Source organism: Polistes dominula, unplaced genomic scaffold, assembly GCF_049000335.1.
Source record: "Polistes dominula isolate Pdom_NZ unplaced genomic scaffold, Pdom_raw_medaka contig_16, whole genome shotgun sequence".
In the NCBI taxonomy this organism is placed as follows: Eukaryota; Metazoa; Arthropoda; class Insecta; order Hymenoptera; family Vespidae; genus Polistes; species Polistes dominula.
The window spans coordinates 4856810-4878550 of record NW_028301040.1 but is presented as its reverse complement, the minus strand read 5'-3'; the positions used below and the strand labels follow the sequence as shown (position 1 = coordinate 4878550).

General features: G+C 32.0%; 4 protein-coding genes and 1 long non-coding RNA gene across 9 annotated transcripts; 2 read left to right on the top strand and 3 right to left on the bottom strand.

The window, feature by feature from the left end:
- Positions 1 to 47: 47 nt before the first annotated feature.
- On the bottom strand, positions 48 to 1364 carry LOC107066174 (COMM domain-containing protein 5). Its single transcript, XM_015320533.2, has 4 exons — positions 1011 to 1364; positions 739 to 931; positions 507 to 653; positions 48 to 414 (listed from the first exon to the last, which is right to left on the bottom strand). The coding sequence occupies exons 1-4, from the start codon at positions 1108 to 1110 to the stop codon at positions 231 to 233; spliced, it is 624 nt and encodes a 207-aa protein (XP_015176019.1). The 5' UTR covers positions 1111 to 1364; the 3' UTR covers positions 48 to 230.
- A 1600-nt stretch (positions 1365 to 2964) lies between these two features.
- LOC107066170 (uncharacterized) lies at positions 2965 to 16302 on the top strand. 4 transcript variants are annotated; one of them, XM_015320523.2, is made up of 12 exons: positions 4143 to 4324; positions 4693 to 5054; positions 5196 to 5309; positions 6887 to 7048; positions 8221 to 8590; positions 9091 to 9519; positions 9882 to 10072; positions 13051 to 13180; positions 14379 to 14519; positions 14685 to 14869; positions 15168 to 15394; positions 15486 to 16302. In XM_015320523.2, exons 3-12 carry the CDS (start codon positions 5244 to 5246, stop codon positions 15607 to 15609), a joined length of 2025 nt encoding a protein of 674 aa, XP_015176009.2. In that variant the 5' UTR covers positions 4143 to 4324; positions 4693 to 5054; positions 5196 to 5243; the 3' UTR covers positions 15610 to 16302. The 4 variants fall into 4 exon arrangements, with proteins under 4 accessions (XP_015176012.2, XP_015176009.2, XP_015176011.2 ...); XM_015320525.2 differs by lacking the exon at positions 4143 to 4324 and adding an exon at positions 4417 to 4568; XM_015320526.2 differs by lacking the exons at positions 4143 to 4324; positions 4693 to 5054 and adding an exon at positions 2965 to 3201.
- On the bottom strand, positions 11046 to 13044 carry LOC107066172 (uncharacterized). 2 transcript variants are annotated; one of them, XR_001475684.2, is made up of 3 exons: positions 12448 to 13044; positions 11792 to 11898; positions 11046 to 11405 (listed from the first exon to the last, which is right to left on the bottom strand). It is a non-coding gene; the product is annotated as an uncharacterized LOC107066172 (long non-coding RNA). The 2 variants fall into 2 exon arrangements; XR_001475683.2 differs by having other exon boundaries at positions 11046 to 11898.
- On the bottom strand, positions 15936 to 18342 carry wus (TM2 and DnaJ domain-containing protein wurst). The gene is made up of 5 exons (XM_015320531.2): positions 17644 to 18342; positions 17357 to 17504; positions 16800 to 17164; positions 16617 to 16724; positions 15936 to 16546 (listed from the first exon to the last, which is right to left on the bottom strand). Exons 1-5 carry the CDS (start codon positions 17917 to 17919, stop codon positions 16340 to 16342), a joined length of 1104 nt encoding a protein of 367 aa, XP_015176017.1. The 5' UTR covers positions 17920 to 18342; the 3' UTR covers positions 15936 to 16339.
- An 805-nt stretch (positions 18343 to 19147) lies between these two features.
- LOC107066169 (uncharacterized) lies at positions 19148 to 21699 on the top strand. Its single transcript, XM_015320521.2, has 4 exons — positions 19148 to 19480; positions 19552 to 19853; positions 19914 to 20444; positions 20545 to 21699. Exons 1-4 carry the CDS (start codon positions 19229 to 19231, stop codon positions 21284 to 21286), a joined length of 1827 nt encoding a protein of 608 aa, XP_015176007.2. The 5' UTR covers positions 19148 to 19228; the 3' UTR covers positions 21287 to 21699.
- The last annotated feature ends 42 nt before the right edge of the window (positions 21700 to 21741 follow it).

The following is a 21741-nucleotide window of genomic DNA, read 5'->3' as shown; positions in this document are numbered from 1 at the left end:
CTTTTTGAATTCTTATTTATTTTTAATAACAATTAGAAAAATTGTTGTTTTTTTTTTATTTTAATTTTAATGGTAAATATTATATAATTTTTATTGTAATGTTACAAAATGAAAAATTAATGTTATAACAATTTCTAGTATGATTATACATTTGTTGTTTATATATTATTATTTTAATATGTAATTTTATTATGAACAGTTTATAATATTTGTTGTTGTCAATATAGTTGTCAACTGTGTTGTATATTTTTTAAAGCATTACGTTGTTCCAATGATTGTATTTCTACAAGAATACTTGCTACTGCATGTCTAAAGTGATGAAATTGTGCTAAAGAGAGTTCAAATGAATGAGTTTCTCCGGTATCAAATATACATTCCAATATAATACATGGTTCTAGCACTCTACTTAAAACACTGAAAACAAAAAATACAAAGTATATTAGTCAAACTATATAGAAAAACAATAAGTCATAAATTAAATTAACAATTCAAATATTTCAACATACTTTGATGAAATAACAACGTCTATACGCCATTTGCATGATATCAAACGTGGAAAAAATTTGGTTTTTTTCATTAAACCTGTAATTAAATCTGCTTTTTTTTGACCAGATATAACGGTATATAAATCCTCAATGCAATCAGAAGGAAGTCTACAAAAAAATACAATATTAAAGTGATCATTAATATAAATATTACATGTTCATCAATAATGTTTACATAGAAATGTATATTTACTTTAATTCTTCTAAAGTTTGTTTAAATTCAGCTGGTTTGATAGAAGACGATACATATTTAAGATATGTTTTTAAAATAATAAAAATAGCTGAAAAATATTCATCTACATCTTCCAAAGGTAAATTATATTTTTGACTGATTCTTTCTAATATACCTCCTTCTATATGTTCTTGTTCAATAGCTTTGACAGCAACTTCAATCAAATAAATAAATATATATTATTTAAAATTAATATTAAGAATAAAACAATAATTTTAAATTAATAATCTTACTTTGTATCAAAGGTCGAACAAATGTTTTTTTCAGTTCTGCCAAATATTTCGTTTTATTTCCTAATGTTGTTAAAAGTTGAGTTTGATATAAGGTTGCCATTTTTTCGAACAAATCAAAATTGTTTATTATTAATTACTTGTAAACATTTATATTATAACATTTTAAATTAATAAGGTTAAAATGATTTTGTTGTTATATAAAGTTTATATCATTTTTTTTCTGATTTTAATATGTTATAATATGTTTTTCACGATATAAAGTTTACAATTGTTTTTATATTTTGCTATTCTATTTGACAGTAACAATTCTCAAATCATATGATATGTGTGTCTACTCAAATAATCATCAATGACGTTATATTTAGTCTATCTTCGCGTTTAATCAATGACCAGATTGTAAATTATTATGTCAATAGAATGCAACTGCAGTAACCAAAAATAATCTAGACAATAATATGTTTAGAGGTAAAAATAATAATCTTGTTTGAGATAGAAATAAATATTTTAATACTGTTAAAATACATTTGTTTATTATATAAAAAATGATTTACATTGCATTCATTTTTATTAATTTAACAAATGTATATTTGGAAATCTGTATTTTATTACCGACTGGTAGCATCAGTGTTGCCATCTAGCGGTACTAGCTATTACTTCATATTACCGACTGCTAGAATATGTGCCGCCATCTAACGGTACTAGCTATTACTTCATCTTATCGTATGGTAAAATATGTGCCGTCATCTAGCGGTACTACCTATTATCAATGAGCATTGACTGAACTTTTCGTAGACTCATACATTGATGAAATTCTTCGTAGCTCGTTGATTCGCTAAAATCGAAAAAATTTTTTTCGTGCATGCGATCATTGACTGAACTTTTCGTAGACTCGTACATTGACGATTAAGAGTGATATTAATATTCGTTTCAAATATCATATACGCTTAGTTTAAACGCATAATATATTTTTTCATGAACTACTAAAAGTTTGCAAAATTTGAAAAAAAAAATCTTAGGTTAACATTTCTAAGCCTCTCCTCTTTAGCTGAAGTTCGACGATAATCGAGGCGGGTAATATTCAAATTGACGTCATACTATTCAAAGATGATCAATTTCTCTCTTTATCATATTCACTTTATTCTCATTGGAAGATTAGAAGGTTAATACTAAAAAGAACGTTTGTCGATTCGTCGAGATTTTTAGCCATAGTCAAGGAATCGTTTGGTTATTCGAATATCCGGCAAAAATAAACGACCTAGGCACAGTTGGCTTCGTCAATTGTAAACGTTTAAGAGTCCGCTGACCCGCTAAATTTTGATGATTCCCATTGAAATCACATGCAGAAAAAAAAAAGCATATGTTATCCTCGCATGTCATCTCGAAATAACACGTTTTGCTTTATCGATTACTTCAGCTTGTAATGCATATACTCGTATTCAAATAAAACTGATATTTCTCGGTAAGAGAAATAAAGAAAATAAAGTCGTTTCATTTTCAGGTTATTTCGAGGTGATTACGAAGAAAGAAACGAACGAAACGACGTAACGATGAGCATGAGGCAGAGTATTCTGTAGCAACGTCCTTTTCAGATTTATTTCCGGAGGGGTTGTGGGAAGAGGGAGAGGAATGACATAACACAGCTACGGAACATCATCGACAAGGTCTACAAGAACAACTTGATATATACATATAATTCTTTTTTTTATATCTATGCTCGTGATCCGTATCGATCGGTGCAGCGCATCTCATCTCGTTCTGATCAGGTCACAACTACTGCTTATTAATCGAGCTTGATCCAACTTACCGTCAACAGAAATAGCATAGGCGTTTCTGGGATGGCTAGTCTTACAAATGCATATCTCTCTCTCTTTTTCTCCCTCTCCCTCTCCCTATCCCTCTCTCTCTCTTTTTCTTTTTCCGTGAAGCTCGGAGTAACTATCCGGACATCTTTCAGAACGGCGAGAAAAACAATGTACGAAAAGCCTAATTGTCCTGCGCAGACGTTCGATTCTCTTAGTGAGGCAGGTACATTGCGTGATCGTGATTTCGATTGATTGCCTAATAATAAGAAGCACCGGTTGACTCTCATTGAACACCACCAGTTAAGGATTATCTCTAATGCTGTGACTTCCTTTGAAGATCTTCATTGCAAACCGGCATATCTTCGTTTTTGGTAAAACTTTGTCAAGAAGTAAGTAATGTTCTGCTTTATTTATTTTACATTTATAATTTGCACTAAGAATAATCAGATTATTTTATTATTTATTTTTATAACGAAGACGTACCAACATTTTAGGACTAATAATAAATTTACATTTTATTGACAAAAACTGTATCGTATTATAATCGGCATATCTTCGTTTTTGGTGAAGCTCACTTTGTCAAAAAGTAAGTAACCTTGTACTTTATTTACCCTAGTAGCACAAAATATTGAAAAATATTGAATAGATATGCATTTAATATAAATAAAAAGACATTGAATCTCTTTTTAATACTAAATACACATGTATTTAATAATTTTCAATCTTTTGTGCTACTAGGGTATCATTACATTTATGATTCGCACTAAGAATAATCTGATAAATCATTTTATTATTTTTATTTTTATAACGAAGACGTACCAACATTTTAGAACTAATAATAAATATATATTTTATTGAAAAAGTGTATCACATATTATAAATGAAAATGTTAGTTCTGTTAAAAAACTGCCATTCATTTATAATACAATTATTTCTGAATAAATCAAATGTTTAACATAGAACTAACATCCAATTTTCGATAGACTTACTGTATATATAATGTTTTATACAAAAAATATAAGGTAATTAGCTTGTGGAGCCATCTACGAATATTGCGCGAGACAAGAATGATTTTGAAAATTTATCAACATTTTACAAATTATATATTACACGATGTGTGTGTACATCCTGTATAATATTATTATGTTCCTTCCTACGATCAATTTAATTTAATTATCTTTCTTTACGTGAAGTTTAACATCTATCTTTTGCAAAAAATAAAAATGTCTATCTTTTAGAGGAAGGTTCAAAAAAAATTTGTATTTTTTTTTTGTAGGCTCGATTGAAATAGGTGAAGGTTAATAAATAGTAACGCAAGGTGCCAGCGAAGAAGACGTAGTAAATTTATTGAGTTACTAGCAAATGGTTAGCATGTAACAAAAGGTAATTTTCTATGAGCGTGCCGGTGTGTATCGGAGAGTAACACCTGGCTCAGATTCGCGACTGCGCGATAAATACAGATGTATGTATGTACCAACATATGTCAGGTACCTACAACCCTTAAATGATGATGTTAGTACAATTTAAACTTCAGTATACAATCAGTATTCAATCAAATCAAACTCTTATCAAAAAGAAACAAAGATCGTTTCTTTCTTCTTCTTTCAATTCATTCGACTATACTTTTTTATTTTTATTTATTTATTTGTACTATTGTTTTTTATTTGTTGTTGTATACGTTTTTTTTAGTTGTTGTAAATAATATACGGTTCGCAGATCGAACATATTGATATCATGTCGGATTACGTATGTTTAGGTATCTTTTTTAGTTCATCTTCTTAGATTCATGTTTGATCGATTGATATTATTGAAAAAGAAAAAAAACATCATTTATAAAATGACTTTATCTTTAGTTTTCTAATTATATGAAATTTAAACAGATTTAGAATGTGCGGAGCTTTTGGAAGAACGGGAAGGTAGCCGCGCCAGAGCGAACGCATTCGGACCATGACCCAGACCTATGCACAGCAGCTCTCTCTCTTGTCGAGAGTGCATCTATGTACGAAATTAGTCGACACGTTGCAAAAGGTCGCATTAAACTTTTCATTGGTCGTAGTCGGCTAAGAAAGGGGCTGCTCTTTATTGAGATACGTTTGACTTTATTTAGATGAGCTTTGTATAATTTGAGTTATGAAATTACTAGAAAATGGAACAAAGTTGTATAATTAAATCTATTTCTTATTTTTTAGGAAAGTTTAATAGTTTTTGTTCATGCTATTGTTTGCGAATAAAACTTGTTACAGTAGGTCTATCGAAAATTTGTTATTTATAAACTTTTATTTGTATTTAAAATATTTATTAGTTAAGAACAAAAAAATACAGTATTGAGGTAAAGGTTAAACGTGAAATTCTTAATATTTAATTTCTAATTATTCTTTTACAGTGATTTTGGAAAAGAAGAGAAGAATTTCTGTTCAAACACAGTTCTGACATGGTATTGAAATTTGTGGACATCCTGTTTCCAACTTCAATGTTAATTTATTTACTTGTTATACTTGTAAGTATATGTACGTCATACAATTTATAGAAAATAATGCTTGTACGATACGTTTTCAATGAATAGAAAGAAAAAACAATTCGTATTATACAATTTAAAGACAAACAAATGTAAACAGTTCATTTAAAGATGCAGATATTGAATAAACAAGTTTATTTTTGTTTATTACCTGTATGAAACGGAGGAGTAAATAATATAGTAAGCCATCTCGAATAGTTTTAACGCCTCTGAATTTTAGTCGCGTCGAATGTCAATGACACGTGCCGATGGTATTTGCACGTGACGGTGAATTAAAGATCATTATGATTCAGGTTGATCTCGCATGCGTGTGTTATTAACAACGTTAACCTCCACACTTCGAGGTGTCATGAATTTTATTGAAGCTCGATATACCATTTTGGTCTTCGGTGCAAATTAAATTGAAAAATTTCTGCCCGAAATTAGAAGCAAGTTCGATATCGTATGCAAGCTTGGTTATATCCTTTGTCGAACGGTTCATTTCGTTTGAGAAGAATCCAGAATCCATTTGAAATAACTAAATATAGGCCTGTTTTCTTCTTTTAACAAATATAATTAAGTTAAGTTCGATCCGATTTAATTTTCTTTTCTTTTTTTTTCAGCATAAGAAAATATCAAACGTTTGTTTCAACTTTTTTAATTCAAATGAAATAAATCTCCGAGAATATAAATCCTTATACAATAGATTTGTTACAAGAGGTAAAAAAAATAAAAGGTGAAAGATGAAAGCGTGCGAGGAATAATATATTCGTTTGAAACGGAGAAAAACTTTTTCAAGGTTGAAATAAACTAAACGCGTGAATCGCGAAAAGTTCTACATACATTTATGTCCATCAATGTCAGAGAAATATGCACGAAGTTGAAGTTAATCGGTCGTGGTTTCCGGACCGTGTATTGCATTCTCTTTCCAATTGAGGAATCAAGAAAACGTGCGTTGTTATTTCACTAACAATAAGTAGTTAACGATCAAATATTGATCACTATAGTAAATGTCTGGGAGTCTTCTTCGAAATTCGATTAATAGAATAAGAATTATCAGGGACTTTCGTGATCTTGAACATTGTTAGTCAATCTTAGCTATCATATGACGTTAAATTCATAGAGAGTATGACTAGATGTTATGCTGTATGCTGGGAAAATTGAAAAGTTGGCTAAGATCCAAAAAGATCGGCGACAAGGCTCATCGGTCGATGTAACATCGCCGAAATAGCACACGCGGAGGGACGAAAATACGAATTTACGTGCACTCGTAAGAATATACCTTACCTAGAGTAACTTTATTCTATCTATTGCTTTTTCTTTCTTTCTTTATCTTCCTAGTTTGAAACTCGTTCGGTCGTTGGCACGACTATCACGTACGTACATACGTTTAATGTACGAAAAACGCTAAAGCAAAGATGATCTCTGATCAAAACAACTTTGTTTATAAATTATTTGAACGATATTTATATCATATCGTAAAATTATATTAACGTTCATCAAATATAATTCAAATTTGCGTTCACTAACCCCCAATGTTTTTTTTTCATTTCGTTGATTGATTTTCAATTGGTTTTCAGGAACCGTTCGAATTTGATGATCCTGTGTCAATAATGGCAAGTTATCGTAGGGTGAAACTCGTAACAACCAATGAAACCATGACTGGCAGCAGTATAGCGAGTAATATGATTGGCGAGTCCAGCGACAACGCAGTCGACACTCTTCGATCGACCACGCGACAAGTAAGCTCGTATTGTACCTTTCTCTCTAACTTTGCATTATCTTCATAGGGTACACCAATCAAAGACAAGTCAACTTTTTTGAAATTTGTTTTTTATTTATCTTTCCTAACTAAAGACATCGGCTAAAATTAATTTGGATTAATGAACTGAGGGTGCGTGTTTTTTTAAAAATATACACGTGTGTGCGTGTGTCAACATAATTTGAATCGGTGAGTACAGTCAAGAAATGATTCGGTTTTCGATAGGACTAGGAAAAAAATATCTTCTATGTTTTTTTTTTTTACCGTATTATAATATACATACGAACTTTACACCTACTCAATGGATATTTCGATTTACACGATAAAAACTGAGGAATAACAGAAGACAGGAAAAAAGAAGCTGGGCAAACTGGAGGGGTTTCTCCCACCAGATCCCCCCATTAATGCATCTTACTGTACATACGTGTAATACATAGATAGATGCGTACATATGCTAATCAGTCGTGCGTACATTTATGCGCACACGAGGCACCGACCGAGGCGCGAGAGCTTAACCGACATATAAATAGCGTGTTTAAAGAGAGCCGCTAGAACTCGTGTATACTTCTTGCGAGACGATCCTAAGGAGTACCGATAGCAATTCAACGAATATCAGTGCTTCTTTCGTTTTCATTTTTTCTAAACAAATTTTCCCAAGGACAAAAATACAAATCGCATCAATTTTGTACGTGCTGTGTTGACGCGCCTAATGATACGACGTATCGGTGATCGTTACAACGTGTTTGTGAATACAAGTAAATCAAATTCATGAGTATTATTTGTAACGTATTTTCTTACAGTAAATGAAGTTTCCTAAACTAACGCGAGGCCTATATCGACGCCATAAGAGTTTACAAAAAAATAGGTCGTTGAAATCGCTGCACGCATACCTGCATCGATCAACTAACGACTGCGTTCTTTTTATCGCGACCCTTTTGCATGTTAATTTTGTTGGGTACGATGGACCTACTAACTTTCTAACGAACCACCATTTTAGTTGGTTTTTATCGATATAAACTTTTACAAGTTTGTGTTGTTAAATACATGAACACAATTCGAATCATTCAAATATATTCAAATAATATAACATAAATATAAATTGTTTATTATTCGTATTTAATTAACGAATTTTGATTGTTGTTTGTTTGATAGAAAGTTCGAAGAGTTTACGGAGAACAGAAGAATTATCAAAAGAACGAAAAGTCACGTAGGGCAAGCAGCGTCGTCAACAATTACAGCATCGTTGCCTCCAGAGGCGAACTATCTCGAAATAACTACATCGTCGATGCTACGTCAAAGGACGTTACGAAGAAACCAACATCTTTCCTCAACTCGAGTAAAATCTATACAAAGGAATCAAATCCTCGTACATCCATCTTCTTCGCTAGGGATTTAATAGGGAAAAATTCTTCCAAGGATATTGACAGGACTCAAATCTCTAATACAAGACTACCTCGAAGTTACAACGGTAGTTCGCGACTTTTGGCTAAGTCTGCCTCAGTCCCAGCAATTCTTGACGAAGGTATTGGCTTCTTTCATTTGTCATATTTATCACGTTTTATTTTTATTGTTTCACGCCATCTCATAAATTCATCATTTCTCGTTTGGCAAACTATCAATTTTTCTTCGAGTCTCTTAGTTATTAACTCTAGTTTTCATCTAAAGTAACAAAGATTAAAGTAAATATAATGTTGAGAAAAGATTTGATTAATTAAAGAAACATTGTTTTTATACGTAGACATATTTTGGTACATATTTCAACTGTTAGGAGATTAAATTTATGATTTTTTGAGAATTTATACAATTAATAATGTCTTACGGCCATTTTTATATTGCATCATGCGTCATTGATACGGCATGAATACCTTGTGTTACATTGAGTCACGATTTTGATTCGTATCAAATTTTTTCATGTATCGGATTTCTGAAGGTCGGTACAAAAAATATTGAAGAAGATCGAAATTCACGTGACAGATTTTATAAGTGAATAAAAATCATTTTGTCTCTTATACTTTTATTAAGGTTTACGAAGGAAAGAAAAATCTCTCGTGAGAGACGAAAGAAAACACGACGAGGGTATACTGAAAAAATCGTCAGCTTTTTTGGCAAGTTTAACTCAAGCGAGTCTTCGATCAGCTGAGAAGAGAGACAACGTTGTCGAAGATTCTTCCTGGTTTCCAGAATCTTTGAGATTGAATGGATATAGATCGAGTAGATATTCTACTTTGAAAGGATACTTTACAAATACAAACAGCGAGAACGAACTTAGGCCAGTTTTAGGAAAATCGAGTAGTTCTCAGATTTTGTCAACTAGTTGGAAAAAAAACGCAGGGGTCAACGTGAAGAAATCGGTGTCCTTCAGTTCTGACACTAGTTTTGAGGAGAAGCGAGCACCCTATCGTAAGCCAACTGTTCACGAGGTCAAGGTCTACCACAAGGGCGTGCTTCAAGGTAAACACGCGTCAATTTCGTGCTTTTATTACATTATTTGGCACAAAGAAGTTGTTAGATTTTTTGTTTATTTTCCTACTGATATGACAATTTACATATTAATTATTATAAGTCGGTTGTATTAAATGCAAATAAGTTGTATTTATTTTTATGACAAATTTTTTACATTTAAATTATAATTTAGAATATTAATTTTTTGTCCAACTATGTTAGATTTTTTATAAAAATGATTAGTCATTTATAGTTGATTAACAATAAGAGAAATAATTGATGAAAATTCGTGTTGCAAATAACACGTTAAGCAATTCCATTTTATTATACTTCATCCTTTATTTTCTAAAATTGATTCTATAAAATGACAGATCGTGCCACTCGCGAAGACAATTTCAAAGCAAAAGTGCCACCTTCGTGGGAAATACCCTCGGAGGGCCCCAAAGCCCTCTTGAGGGCTGCCATGGAAGCCGACGATGCAATTTTGAAAGAAGTCGTGATGCGTGCTCGCAAATCTGATTTGTGTGATGTCGATGTTAATATGACTGACAGTAGCGGCAGGGTGAGTTTATTGAATTATTTTATTATTTTTCTATAACAAATAATGATTACTTGCAAATAATGATAACGATGGAAAAATTATCATCGTTATCATTAGTCATATTTGTGATGGAGATACATTAACAAAATATATATATATAGTTATTTTCACTGTAAAATATGATCTTAGGTATAATGAATTAATGGCCAAACAGGTGTATGTAAATAGATGATGAACTCCGACGAAGCTCTGACGTTAATTTCAAGAGATACTTCAAATCTCTGAACAGTTGTCTCGTCTTTTTTACTCCTTACGTCACAAGATATACTTCCACATAGATAAATTCATTATTTCGTTTACGCTATTCCGATCTTGTTACGATAAGCATGATTTCTTTGTTTTTCTTCACCGTTTGAGAATACGAGCTGCTTCGTTTGATTATTATTTCAAGCGATTTCATTCGAAATTATTTTACGAGGTTACCTATATGAATTGTCTCGACACCCACACGTAATGTATATATCCAATGGAAAATTTGGTTCATTTCAATTAGAAGAGTATAAAAGAAATTGTAAATAAAATCTATTTAATTGGGAATGACAGTAACCAAAAAAATAGAAAGACAAATAATAATATTAGTGAAAAGGTTCGATGATATTCACGTGGGATCGATCAAAGTATAACGTAACTCGGTTCCCTTGTATAGACACGTAACTCTGTAGATATAACGCTATCTATGCCATTTTGAAGGATGTCTTCAACGAAAGGGAATTCAAAGGAACAACTTCTCTGTTGGCTACAGAAACTCGATCGCGTGGAATGACAATTTGTATTTATAGCTTACCATATACATTAGTATCGTGCGCGAGCGCGCTTATTGATTTTCCACAGGACAAATGTAGAAAAAGGAATATCTTTTGAATAGCAAAGTTGAATATGAGATCTATTGCTTTTTGAATCAAGAGAGATACCTTTATTGTAATTCAAACACAACTTTGGTTTTCAATCATTATTTTTGTATGTTGCGAATGATATCAATGTTTTTACATCCTTTGATTTATTTCTCTTATTCTTAGATTTGAAAAAGATCTATGAGATATATTTCGAAAATGAAATCATCCAAAGAGACGTATGATGTAATTATATAAATCCTTCGGCATATTCTTCAACAGGAAAACAGTGATGAATTATCCATGCGGAATATTTCTGACCGCATTCCGTATGCGGTAATATCGTAGCAAGATTCAAATCAAATGACTCTCTTCTTCAGCTTTGACCATATTGAGTATGTGCATGGCCATCTTCTTCTTCTTACAATTAGTCTTCTTTTTCTTCAATAACATCAATGACAACGCTGATAAATTTAAAGTAGTTAGAAAAGTTTCTTGAAAGATATCAAGATAATTTATTTTTAAATTAATATAAGAAAAAGAAAAAAAATATAATCGTTTAAAAATAATATTAACGAGTGTTTTCTGTTTACTTATGAAACGTATATGAAACGTGTTGTTTAAATGAAAGTACGTAATAGGAATATATTTAGCTACTACGAAGAGAGTTGTACGATTAGAAAGAACTAAAGAACGAGAGAGAGAAAGAGAGAAAGAGAGACTTGCGTGCTTGGCTATTCTAATTACGGGCACTGCCGATTGGAAAGATCCTTCTCCCTCGTTCTTTCTTTCTCACTCTTTCTTGTTCTCGTTATGTCTTCCGATGACGTGCTATGCATTGGTGATTTACATTGAATATTATCATGGATCACGAGCAACGTCTTGTCAGGATCGATATTCTCTTGTCGATCTCTTGCATGACGACCAACTTCCGTTCTTTTTTTTTTTTTTATAGTGCTGTAAAACAATATATAAATATTACATTTATAATCAAAACATCCATTTAATTAGAGATTATTAATGAATCGAATATTTGTATAAATATGTAATGAAATTTTATTTTATATTACATTCAAAATGAAAAGGAACTTTTTCATGTTGTATTTTACTTGACTGTAAAATATTTATGTTAAAGATCTTGTTTCTGTAATATTTATATTTTTTCTTATTGGCCATTAAAATATGTTACGAAAAGAATCCATTTAATTAGAGATTATTAATGAAACATATATTTCTATCAATATGTAATGAAGTTCTATTTTATATTACATTCAAAATGAAAAGGAACTTTTTCATGTTGTATTTTACTTGACTGTAAAATATTTATGTTAAAGATCTTGTTTCTGTAATATTTATATTTTTTCTTATCTGCCATTAAAATATGTTACAAAAAGAAAGTCAATTATTAGGGGCATAAAAATATGATAAGATCATTGCAAATGTTTCTTTCAAATGATTGAACAAATCCACACCCAGTAAATCGTCGTTTCGTGCTTTAGCACCTACCAAAGTGTATTTCCATGTGGCGCATAGTGACGCAAGTAAAGTAATAACGTTGGGACGATCGTATGAACGTCAGTGGCCACTTAATAAATTGATCCTCGACGGATAGTCCATTATGCGTCTTGTCGAGATCAACGTTGTTGCAGAATGAAACATGTCTTGTATCTTCTCTTCCACAAGTCAGCTACGTGTTGATGATAAGATTTTGCGTATTTTTTTGCGATTTAACTTGCTGCGAATTTGAGGCCTTTTCGTCGAACGTTTGCTATTTTAACTTTTCAAATTACGTCGTTGTAACTTTAAATAGAACAAAACGATAGTAACCGTTGTAGTTAATTCTCTAGTTTATTTCACAGTGTATTTTTTCTTTCTATATATATATCATCTCTTATTTTAAAAAAACAACCGATGTTTCTGATTATTTCTAAAGGTAATTATTATTAATATTAAATGATTGATATCTCGTTGAAATCGCCCACGTTTTATGTTGACGTCACATTCAAAGACGTTGAGAGTTTACTGCCGTCACAATACTTCTCTACTGATATACCAATTTGTCCGTTAAGAAAATAAACTAACATTATGATTAAATGATTATGTGTGTAGACGGCTATCAGTTATATGGCTGGAAACGGTGCTGCAGCGATGTTGGAGCTAGCACTGTCCTTCGAGGGTGCCGATGTTAACCTTCCCGACAACGAAGGCAACACGCCACTTCATTTTGCAGCTCAAGCTGGTAAGCAGATTATAACGAACAGTATATTCTTTTCTTTTTTTAATTCATTTGCATCTTCAACATCTGCTATAAGTTTCTGTCTTGATTCTGAATGTTGTAACAACTAGAAAAGTAATTAGTAAAATGGATTGCATGTTTCATAGTAATATACATGGTTGAATTATAAAAAAAAGATGCAAATTATAGATCAGTATTTAAAAAAAATCTTTCTGTCGAACACGCGATTTAATACATTTTTTTTTTTGTAATGATACTGCAATCCAAATGTTTATAATTTACAATTTGAAAGAACCTGGTAGACTAGAGTTGCTGTTTATTATTTAAAAAATACGATTTTTACTGCGGTATTCTTGTGAGAACATTTTACGAGAACTTTCTTGAAATATCTTACATATTAATCATTTTGCTCGTTTTATGGCGTAAAGTTGGCAGTATCATTTCACGATTCAGTTAAAGTTTAGCCATGGTTTGTAGTTTGAGAAACGCTGCTTGAGATTATAATTCAGAATAATTTATAAATGGATATTGTCCAAACTAAGAGACTTGATGATTTGCTTGTTTGTTTTCTAATGTTAAAACACATTAACTATTGTTAACACCATTCATTTTAAACACATACATCGATAATTTCTTGCTGATTGTTTAAGAAAATTCATTGGGTTCGTAAGAACTCGTTAAATTTCCAGATCGTTCGTAAATTCGTGGTAGAATTTTAACGGTAGAATCTGTTAAACTTCAACAAGCTCCTTGCGTAGCTCGTACCTTTTGAAATTTTGTAAACATTCGATGAAATGTCGATTAGAAAATGTTTGGAACGCGACTCGAGACTAACGCCAAAGTCTCGTATGTGTGTAGGCAATGCTAACCAACGTTACCGAAAATAACTGAGACTTTAGAGTACTCAATACTCGCGTGGTACGTGATGACGTGCACTGAAAAATTTTCCTTCGTTTTGTGCCTGTTTACTGAATTTATCATTACCTACACATATAATATACTTATTCATTAAAATATATTATATACTCTGGTATTTAACAAATTTTTTTTACACGAATAAAGTAATTTATCTTTGAATATTCGTTTATACTATTGTAGAAATAGTTGAACAATCGGTTTTAGAACTTGTTTCTGTATTTTGATGATTTATTACATGCAAACTAAAGTAGGTTTTTATTTTATTTGCTTATTCATATCGTAGGTCAAACCGAGTGCCTGAACGTTCTTCTTCAAAGGTGTCCCGACATCGAGGTCGATGCAAGAAACACATTGGGATTCACGCCTCTTATGAAGGCAGCCCTTCAAGGACGAACGAAATGTGCTAAAATATTGCTCTTTGCAGGTTGATGATTCATAGCTTTTATTTTCCTTCTAATCAAAATTATATGTCGTTAAATTAACAAGCTATTAATCTTCGGATAGAAAATAACAATTAATTGCATTGAAAAGTATAATTAGATGTATCATAACATTAGTTGATTATTTTTTCTTATTTTTAATATCTTAGGTGCAAATCCTACGTTGCGGGATCATGGAAGAGGATTAAGAGCTGAACAATGGGCAAGATTTTGTGGGAGATACGTTTGTGCTGAAGTAATCGAAAGATTTGCGAGACATCGTTTGTTGGAGAGAACAACATCGTGTCGTTGGGGAAGTGAACCAGAATTGGCAGCAAAGGTTCTTCAAGGAAAGGTATACACGTTGGGTCTTTGAATAAAATATAAATCTTCTGAAATAAATCAATATATTTATTAAATTGATCATTATGAAAATAGATTTTTTGATATGCAACAATGTAATAGTAAAAATATTTACATATTAATTAGTAATGAAAAAGTCTACATTATTAATAAAATACCTATATTAAATAAATAATTAAATACAATATAGGTATTTTTTTTGGATACTTAATTAATAATAAAAATATTTAAATTTGTATTATTTTTCAGCACTCATTCTTATTAAAGTGAAATTTGAATTTGTATCACAGGTAACGCCTATCCCAATAACACCGTTACCAACTTCCTCGACAGGCTTGAAATCGAGGATTAGAAAAGTATTTCGAACGAGTTCGGGTCCCGATCGAAGTTCCTTTTCCTTGGTTTCGCAATTAACGAGTGCAGCTCTTTGCGCGAGTAGTCCTGCGTTGCCAAAGAACGGTCAAGTGCCTCCAGTCGTCAAGAGTCTTCTAAGACCTTTAAGTGTACCCCAGTTAAGGTACGAATTAATTACTTTGATCTAAACGAAACATTTACTTTGTATCTTTCAACATATGTTTTTATTTGATTTTTGTATTTCTTTCTTTTAGAATTACTTTAGTATCGCCGCAAGATTTTATTGATAAAAATGGCGAAAAGTGTGGGGCCAGTTTTGCAGAAAGGATTGAAAGTGCTATTGTGAAACCACCGAGAACGAAAAAGAAAAGCAAGTAATTTATTGATAATCCATAGAAAAATTCCATTGATGGAATGAAAAGGAAAAAGAAAATTGCACAATTTGTGCTTACGTCGTGAAAAATGACCTTTTTAAAGCGTACGACGACATTTTGAAAGTCGAGTAGCTCGTAGGTATGATAGCTTTTTTTACCTCAAAAATCACAGTTGTATCGTCCACGAGGGAGTTTATGGTGGAAAGTCAAAGATCAAAGGAAAGTCCTTGAAACTCTACGAAGGATTTCAAAAGTGTTTTCCACGTTTTACGATCTACGTTTGAAATAGTGTTTATTGTTATACGTGAAAGGCCACAAAAAAAAAAATACTGTGGTCAAAGTATGAAAACATTTTTCGAGCCGTTCGAAGGTTTATATTTTTAGATCATCAACTGATTGCTTCGATGCGGTCAGGGGCACTCGATGAAAAATATTTTTTTTTGGTTCCGGATGATAAACTGAATGCTGGAATTACGTCGATTACCATAAGTGGAGTCACGTTGTCCTTAGACGTTTTAAATATTTATCCTGAGAGCAACGACGTCGAAGAAAGCAGCTTGGCGATTTGCCCGAACGAGTGTTTACTCTTAATGAATGATGTTAAACTTCTTTTAAGTACATGTGGTATGAAACTTTTGTATGGACTATTACGATTATCACACGATTGTTTAAATAAACGTCTCGTTTGATATTAGAAGCAGCTTGTTCTCCAAGATACTTCACCCGAAAATCGTTCATTCCGATCTTCGATTTCGGCGCTGCCTTCGATTCTTAGCCTTGGATAATATTTCATAGGCTTGCTGTATTTCCATAAACTTTTCTTGAGCCTTTCGCCTCTCTTCTTGCGTTCCCTTAACTTTATCCGGATGATTATCTCTTGAAAGAGTTCTCCACTTGGCCGTAATTTCATTTTGCGAAGCTGATGGGGATAGATCAAGGACCTACGATGAGAAATAATAATGATTTATGTATTTTTATAATATCAAGAATATTATATAGAAAAAAGGATACCTTATAAGCGTTTATTTCTCCTCGTGGATCGGATAAGTCCACGATTTGAGCCCACGTTGCCCAAAATCCTTGATGAACCGCTTGATTCCAGGTTGCTTTTAAACTTGCCTACAAGTATCAAATATGAAAGGAATATTATTCACGTAATATCGTAACACGAGTACCACGAACAAATGAACAAACCTTAAGGTCAAGCCAAATAGGTGAAGTAAGGAAGTGCCGAATCGCATCGGACAATTTTATTTCTTCACCTTCACTGTCGGTGATAATAGCATTGAAGTACAGATAACTGCCAATCAATGAAAAATACAAGATAATAGCTAAGGATAAAGCGAACATTCTTCTGACCCATCCTCTCTTCTTTTTTGGTTTTAAACGCCATCGTTTGCTGAAAGTGTCGAACGCTAAACTTGATGTCACCACCATGAGAAATACCCAAGTAGTGTCATCTCCGATGTAGTACAGTGTTGGATAAACGAGATAAGCTGAAATAAGTGCTGCCCATATTGTACCCCCTTCTCTACCGACATTTCCAACTGTCCAAACTCCTATTAAATAATAAATAATATCAAATGTAATTAATAAAAAAAAAAATATTTAAGCTACCGTTTGGTACTATTTAACTTGGAATGAATTAAAAAATATTTTAGCGTATACTTGGTAAATGTGTATACACAAAGATAAGAACATTGCAAAGTAGAAAACATTGGGAAACGGTTTCGTGAAAAAAAATGTAATACCTAGAGCAATTATTATTGGTGTTAGAATTATTAACTGCCGAAAATTAATTCCATATATCTCATCTTCCGGTATAGCACTGCAATAAATTTCAGCCCAGAAATAAGCAACTGCATTTGCAGCAGTGAATCGTACGGTTGAAAACGACGGCTGTAAGAAGATATTATAATTTATATTTTGTCTTTTGTTTTCCATTCGTCATACATATTATGTAAACGACGTGTTATCCGATATGCATTATCCGTAGCAAATTTATTGCTGATTCAGCAATGGTTAATTATCACATTACCTTGCGGTTGGTTTTAACTTTGCGTTTAAATTCTTCGATAAATTTTGGATCATCGTTGGCATCTACCACGTACGATGGAATTTTAAAAATGTCCCAAAACCATCCGAGTCCTAGATAACCACCGAAAGTGCTTATATATAAAAAGGCATGATCGTCTCTGTCTAAATAAATATGATGAGCTCCGATGAAACCGCCGAAAAGCCAAAAAACGTATGCCCAAAACTTCGACTTCCGTCCTTGAATTCTTTTATCCTGAGTCTTCGAGTTGTCCATCATTTTCGTTTATATTTTTTTCTTTTTCTTTTTCTTAAGTGTGCCAGTTTATTTTCAATTATTTATAGAATTTGTTAATTAATCGAGTAAAAATGTTATCCTTGCGTTATCTTCATTTTTATTATTTACATTTTATTTGTATCGAATAATAGAGTCGTTTCTTGTAGGACACTTCTTTCGAATTTCTTTGATGTATAATACAATATATTCTTATTTTTTATTTAAATTTATCGACACTATTTATGTATTTTCACTCATACAAGAACTCGTATTGTTGCCTTATTTGTAAAGGATTTGAAGAACGTAAACGCACCAATATACCGCTTCGAACGACTAAGAAACGTCTTCCCCTTCGTACTATCCTATGACACGTACGTGGTTCAACGCACCAGCAGGTATAACGGCACTTCTTTCAGGACCGTACCAACAAGAGGACAACTCGTTTTTCTTATTAATTTTAACTTTAAAGAATATGTGTGTAAGGATTTACATTGTGAGGATTTCATTAAGTAATTTTTATAATAACGTTTAATCATATTCGTAAACATGTATAGTTTATTTCATTTTTTTTACATTAGTTTATCATTTTTTAAATAATATTAAACAAGTTTCTTCAAAATTACAGACAATGTTTATTTAAAAATTAGAAGAGAAGTTTGGATTACAATAATTCCTAGTTGATCTAATTAATAATAAGAAAGATTAAAAAATTGATACATATGTATAATCTCATGAACTTAAATTATATTATTACTGTTATTATATTAGTAAAAATATCTTATTAAATATGCATAATATACAGTTTTTTTTTATTTCAAGCAATGTAGTATAATTTCAAAGATAAAGATGGATTTATAAATTTAAAAAAAAATCGATTATTCTGTCATCTAGCAAAAAATACGATAAACGTTTGCAATGTTCTGTTTTACCGATATATCTCGGATACATTTAAAATCAGTTGAAAATTTAATCATCAGATGGAGCACTTTGTGCATTTAATTTCTAAGAACTTAACAATTCTATTTCAATAAAAAAAACATAAGAAATACATCAGTTCTGTGCCTTTCGTTCGTTTTATATTTTTACATAAAAGAGAAGATAGAAGGAAGAAAGGGAGAAATAGAAATAGAAAAAGAATGGAAACAAGTTTTGTCCTAAGGAATTCACAAAGCAAACGCTCATTTTTAGTTTAGTTCGTAAACAAGATAGCGTCGGGTTGCATTGGTTGCACGTGGTTTCTGTCATTTAAAAACATGAGAACAGATTGAAAAACGAAACAAAGTTTTGTGCTAAAACAGTAAGATGCTTACTGATGGAGGTTCGTTCATCAGTTTCGTGTAGTCACAAAGAATGGAGACGTATTGCAAAGAGAGAACGACGCAGACGATTGCGTCAAAAAGCTGCGAAGGAACGCGATGCAGACGAATTACAATTGAGGGCAGCACTGGAGAAAAGCGCGGATTATTTGAATTGGTGCAAAGAACAGGAACAATGCGAAAAAGAGAAAGAAGAATTAGAAAAACAAGAACACGAGGAAAGAGAAAAATTATGGCTCGAGGAAGAGGTAATCTATATTGTTATCGTCATTTTAAAACAAATTATTCATTATTTTAACTACATTAATATAATTTTCAGGTAAAAGCGCATAAGGAATGGCTTATCGTTCAGGAACGTAAAGCAAAAGCTAGACAACAGCAATTGATACAAGAAGAACAAATTCGAAAAGAGTTTGAAGCTAAACAAGCAATTATAAAAAAGAAAGAAGAAGAAGAAAAACTTAAACGAGAGGAGGAGATAAAACGAAGAGAATTATTACAGCAGCAAATTGATGATTATATAGATGAAGGAATAAAAACGCCAGAGGTTCTTAGAGAAATTATTGATAGTCAACCTGGCAAAGAACTATGTCCTTTCTTTTCTAAAACGGGTGCTTGCAGGTAGGTCGTATAATTAAAAAAATTTAAAGAATGAATAATTAATAAATTTGTATTTTGTAGATATGGAGATACGTGTTCCAGAAATCATCGTCGAGTTTGTTTAAGTAAAGTCCTTTTAATACCAAATTTTTATTCACATTTCTCTCTGGAAAAGAACTCTATGGAATATGATACGGACATTGGATTAGAATTTGAGAGTTCCGAGACCAGACAACACTTTCGTGAATTTTATTACGACATTGTACCGGAATTAGAATCTTACGGAAGAATTAAAACGCTCAGAATATGTTGCAATACCGAGATTCATTTGCGCGGTAATTTGTACGTTGAATATTACACCGAACGAGAAGCTGCTAGAGCTCTGAGAAAACTAAAGGGTCGTTGGTATGCTGGCAGACAATTGAACTGTGAGTTTGCCAATTTTAAGTCTTGGAGAAGTGCAGTCTGTGGTATGATAAAATGTCCTAAGGGTAGAGCTTGTAATTTTCTACACACTTTTCAAAATCCTCACACTGAATACGACATCAAAAGTCCACCACGTTATTCAAAAACAGCTAATTCGGAAAGTAACAGCAAAAGGAGCGAACAAAGGTAAATCTATCTCGGTTTTTTTTGTTTTTATTGAATATAAATTTTCATAACTAGACCGAAAAGTAACATTCGTTTTTATTTGGATTGCATACCTTTCCAGGAACAAATCTACATGGGAAGAGAACGTATCTGAAGAAACCAATGAAAGTAAACATTGGAGGTGGTCGGAATCACCTGAGATAGAGACGCCGAATAAACGTTCGAGGAACAATGAAAAACAGCGAAGACACTCGAACGAAAGAAACGGTCATCGTTCTTCTAGACGCGATAAAGAAGATCGAAGTTCCAAAAGTTCCAGGAAGTCTAGAAAATCGTCGACGGAGAGGCAACATCATCATTCAAGTTCAATCCGATCTGGAAGATGTTACGAGAAGAAACGTGAAAGTGAACATTATTATAAGAACGATAAAAGATCTTCTAAAAGGAAGCACGATAATAACGATCGAAGTAGTGAAAGATCAGAAAAGACTTCTCGAAAAAGTAGTAAATATTTGAATGAAGAATTTAGCAAATATAAGTCGAGAAGATTGAAAGAATGCGATGATTATAATCTCTCAGACATAAAGATCAAGACCGAGACTGAGACCGAGGCCGAGAACAAGATTGATAGGCTTCAATCAGAAAATAAAGAAAGTAATATTAAAAAACAGAAAAAGAAACATACATCAAAGTGGGATAACAGAAATTTTGATGAAAAGGAAGATGTAAGCTCGAGTGACTCTGATTGTTCGTCCGATAGTAGTGAATTGCGTAGGACTATTGATAAACGAGATCCTGACGGTTGGACGACAACCGATTCTGATAATGAAGAAGATAAGTGCGTAATATTTAATAGGAGTTAATATATTACAGTAAAAACTTCTTTTGGGGGAGTACTGAACGTTTTCAAGTGAGACAAAAAGTGAAGATTTTTAAAGGAGTCTGTTGTGTTTGAATGATTAGGGAAAAACGGGGCTAGTTATCAATCTAGCAAAACTTGTGGGGAGATATGAGAAAGTGACACACTGTCATAAACAATTTTAAAGCGTGACACAGGAAGTATAACAATAACATTGATAAGAATGACTAAAGAATTGTTTTACCAGCACAATAATAGAAAATAAGAGAATAAAATAAACAGAAAATAAAACCAAATTAAGCAGAAAAATTTATTACATGCTTTTTTTTATGATAGATGTTTATTTCTGAAATCATTTTCATGGACTATCGCGAATGTATATTAAATACACTTAATAAATAATTATTTTATATATTATTTTTCCTGGTGTACTTTTTCTAAACGTACCTCAAGTAAAAT

Bases quoted from the DNA above. Each gene is read 5' to 3' on its own strand.
- LOC107066174 (XM_015320533.2), bottom strand. From the start codon at position 1,110: ATGGCAACCTTATATCAAACTCAACTTTTAACAACATTAGGAAATAAA. The intron at 932-1,010 runs GTAAGATTATTA...ATTTGATTGAAG, and splicing joins TGTTCGACCTTTGATACAAA to TTGCTGTCAAAGCTATTGAA. The intron at 415-506 runs GTATGTTGAAAT...TTTTGTTTTCAG, and splicing joins GACGTTGTTATTTCATCAAA to TGTTTTAAGTAGAGTGCTAG.
- LOC107066170 (XM_015320526.2), top strand. From the start codon at position 5,244: ATGGTATTGAAATTTGTGGACATCCTGTTTCCAACTTCAATGTTAATT. The intron at 13,181-14,378 runs GTAAGCAGATTA...TTCATATCGTAG, and splicing joins TCATTTTGCAGCTCAAGCTG to GTCAAACCGAGTGCCTGAAC. The intron at 14,520-14,684 runs GTTGATGATTCA...TTAATATCTTAG, and splicing joins TAAAATATTGCTCTTTGCAG to GTGCAAATCCTACGTTGCGG.
- wus (XM_015320531.2), bottom strand. From the start codon at position 17,919: ATGATGGACAACTCGAAGACTCAGGATAAAAGAATTCAAGGACGGAAG. The intron at 16,725-16,799 runs GTTTGTTCATTT...TGATACTTGTAG, and splicing joins CTATTTGGCTTGACCTTAAG to GCAAGTTTAAAAGCAACCTG. The intron at 16,547-16,616 runs GTATCCTTTTTT...TTCTCATCGTAG, and splicing joins GAGAAATAAACGCTTATAAG to GTCCTTGATCTATCCCCATC.
- LOC107066169 (XM_015320521.2), top strand. From the start codon at position 19,229: ATGGAGGTTCGTTCATCAGTTTCGTGTAGTCACAAAGAATGGAGACGT. The intron at 19,481-19,551 runs GTAATCTATATT...TATAATTTTCAG, and splicing joins AATTATGGCTCGAGGAAGAG to GTAAAAGCGCATAAGGAATG. The intron at 19,854-19,913 runs GTAGGTCGTATA...TGTATTTTGTAG, and splicing joins TCTAAAACGGGTGCTTGCAG to ATATGGAGATACGTGTTCCA.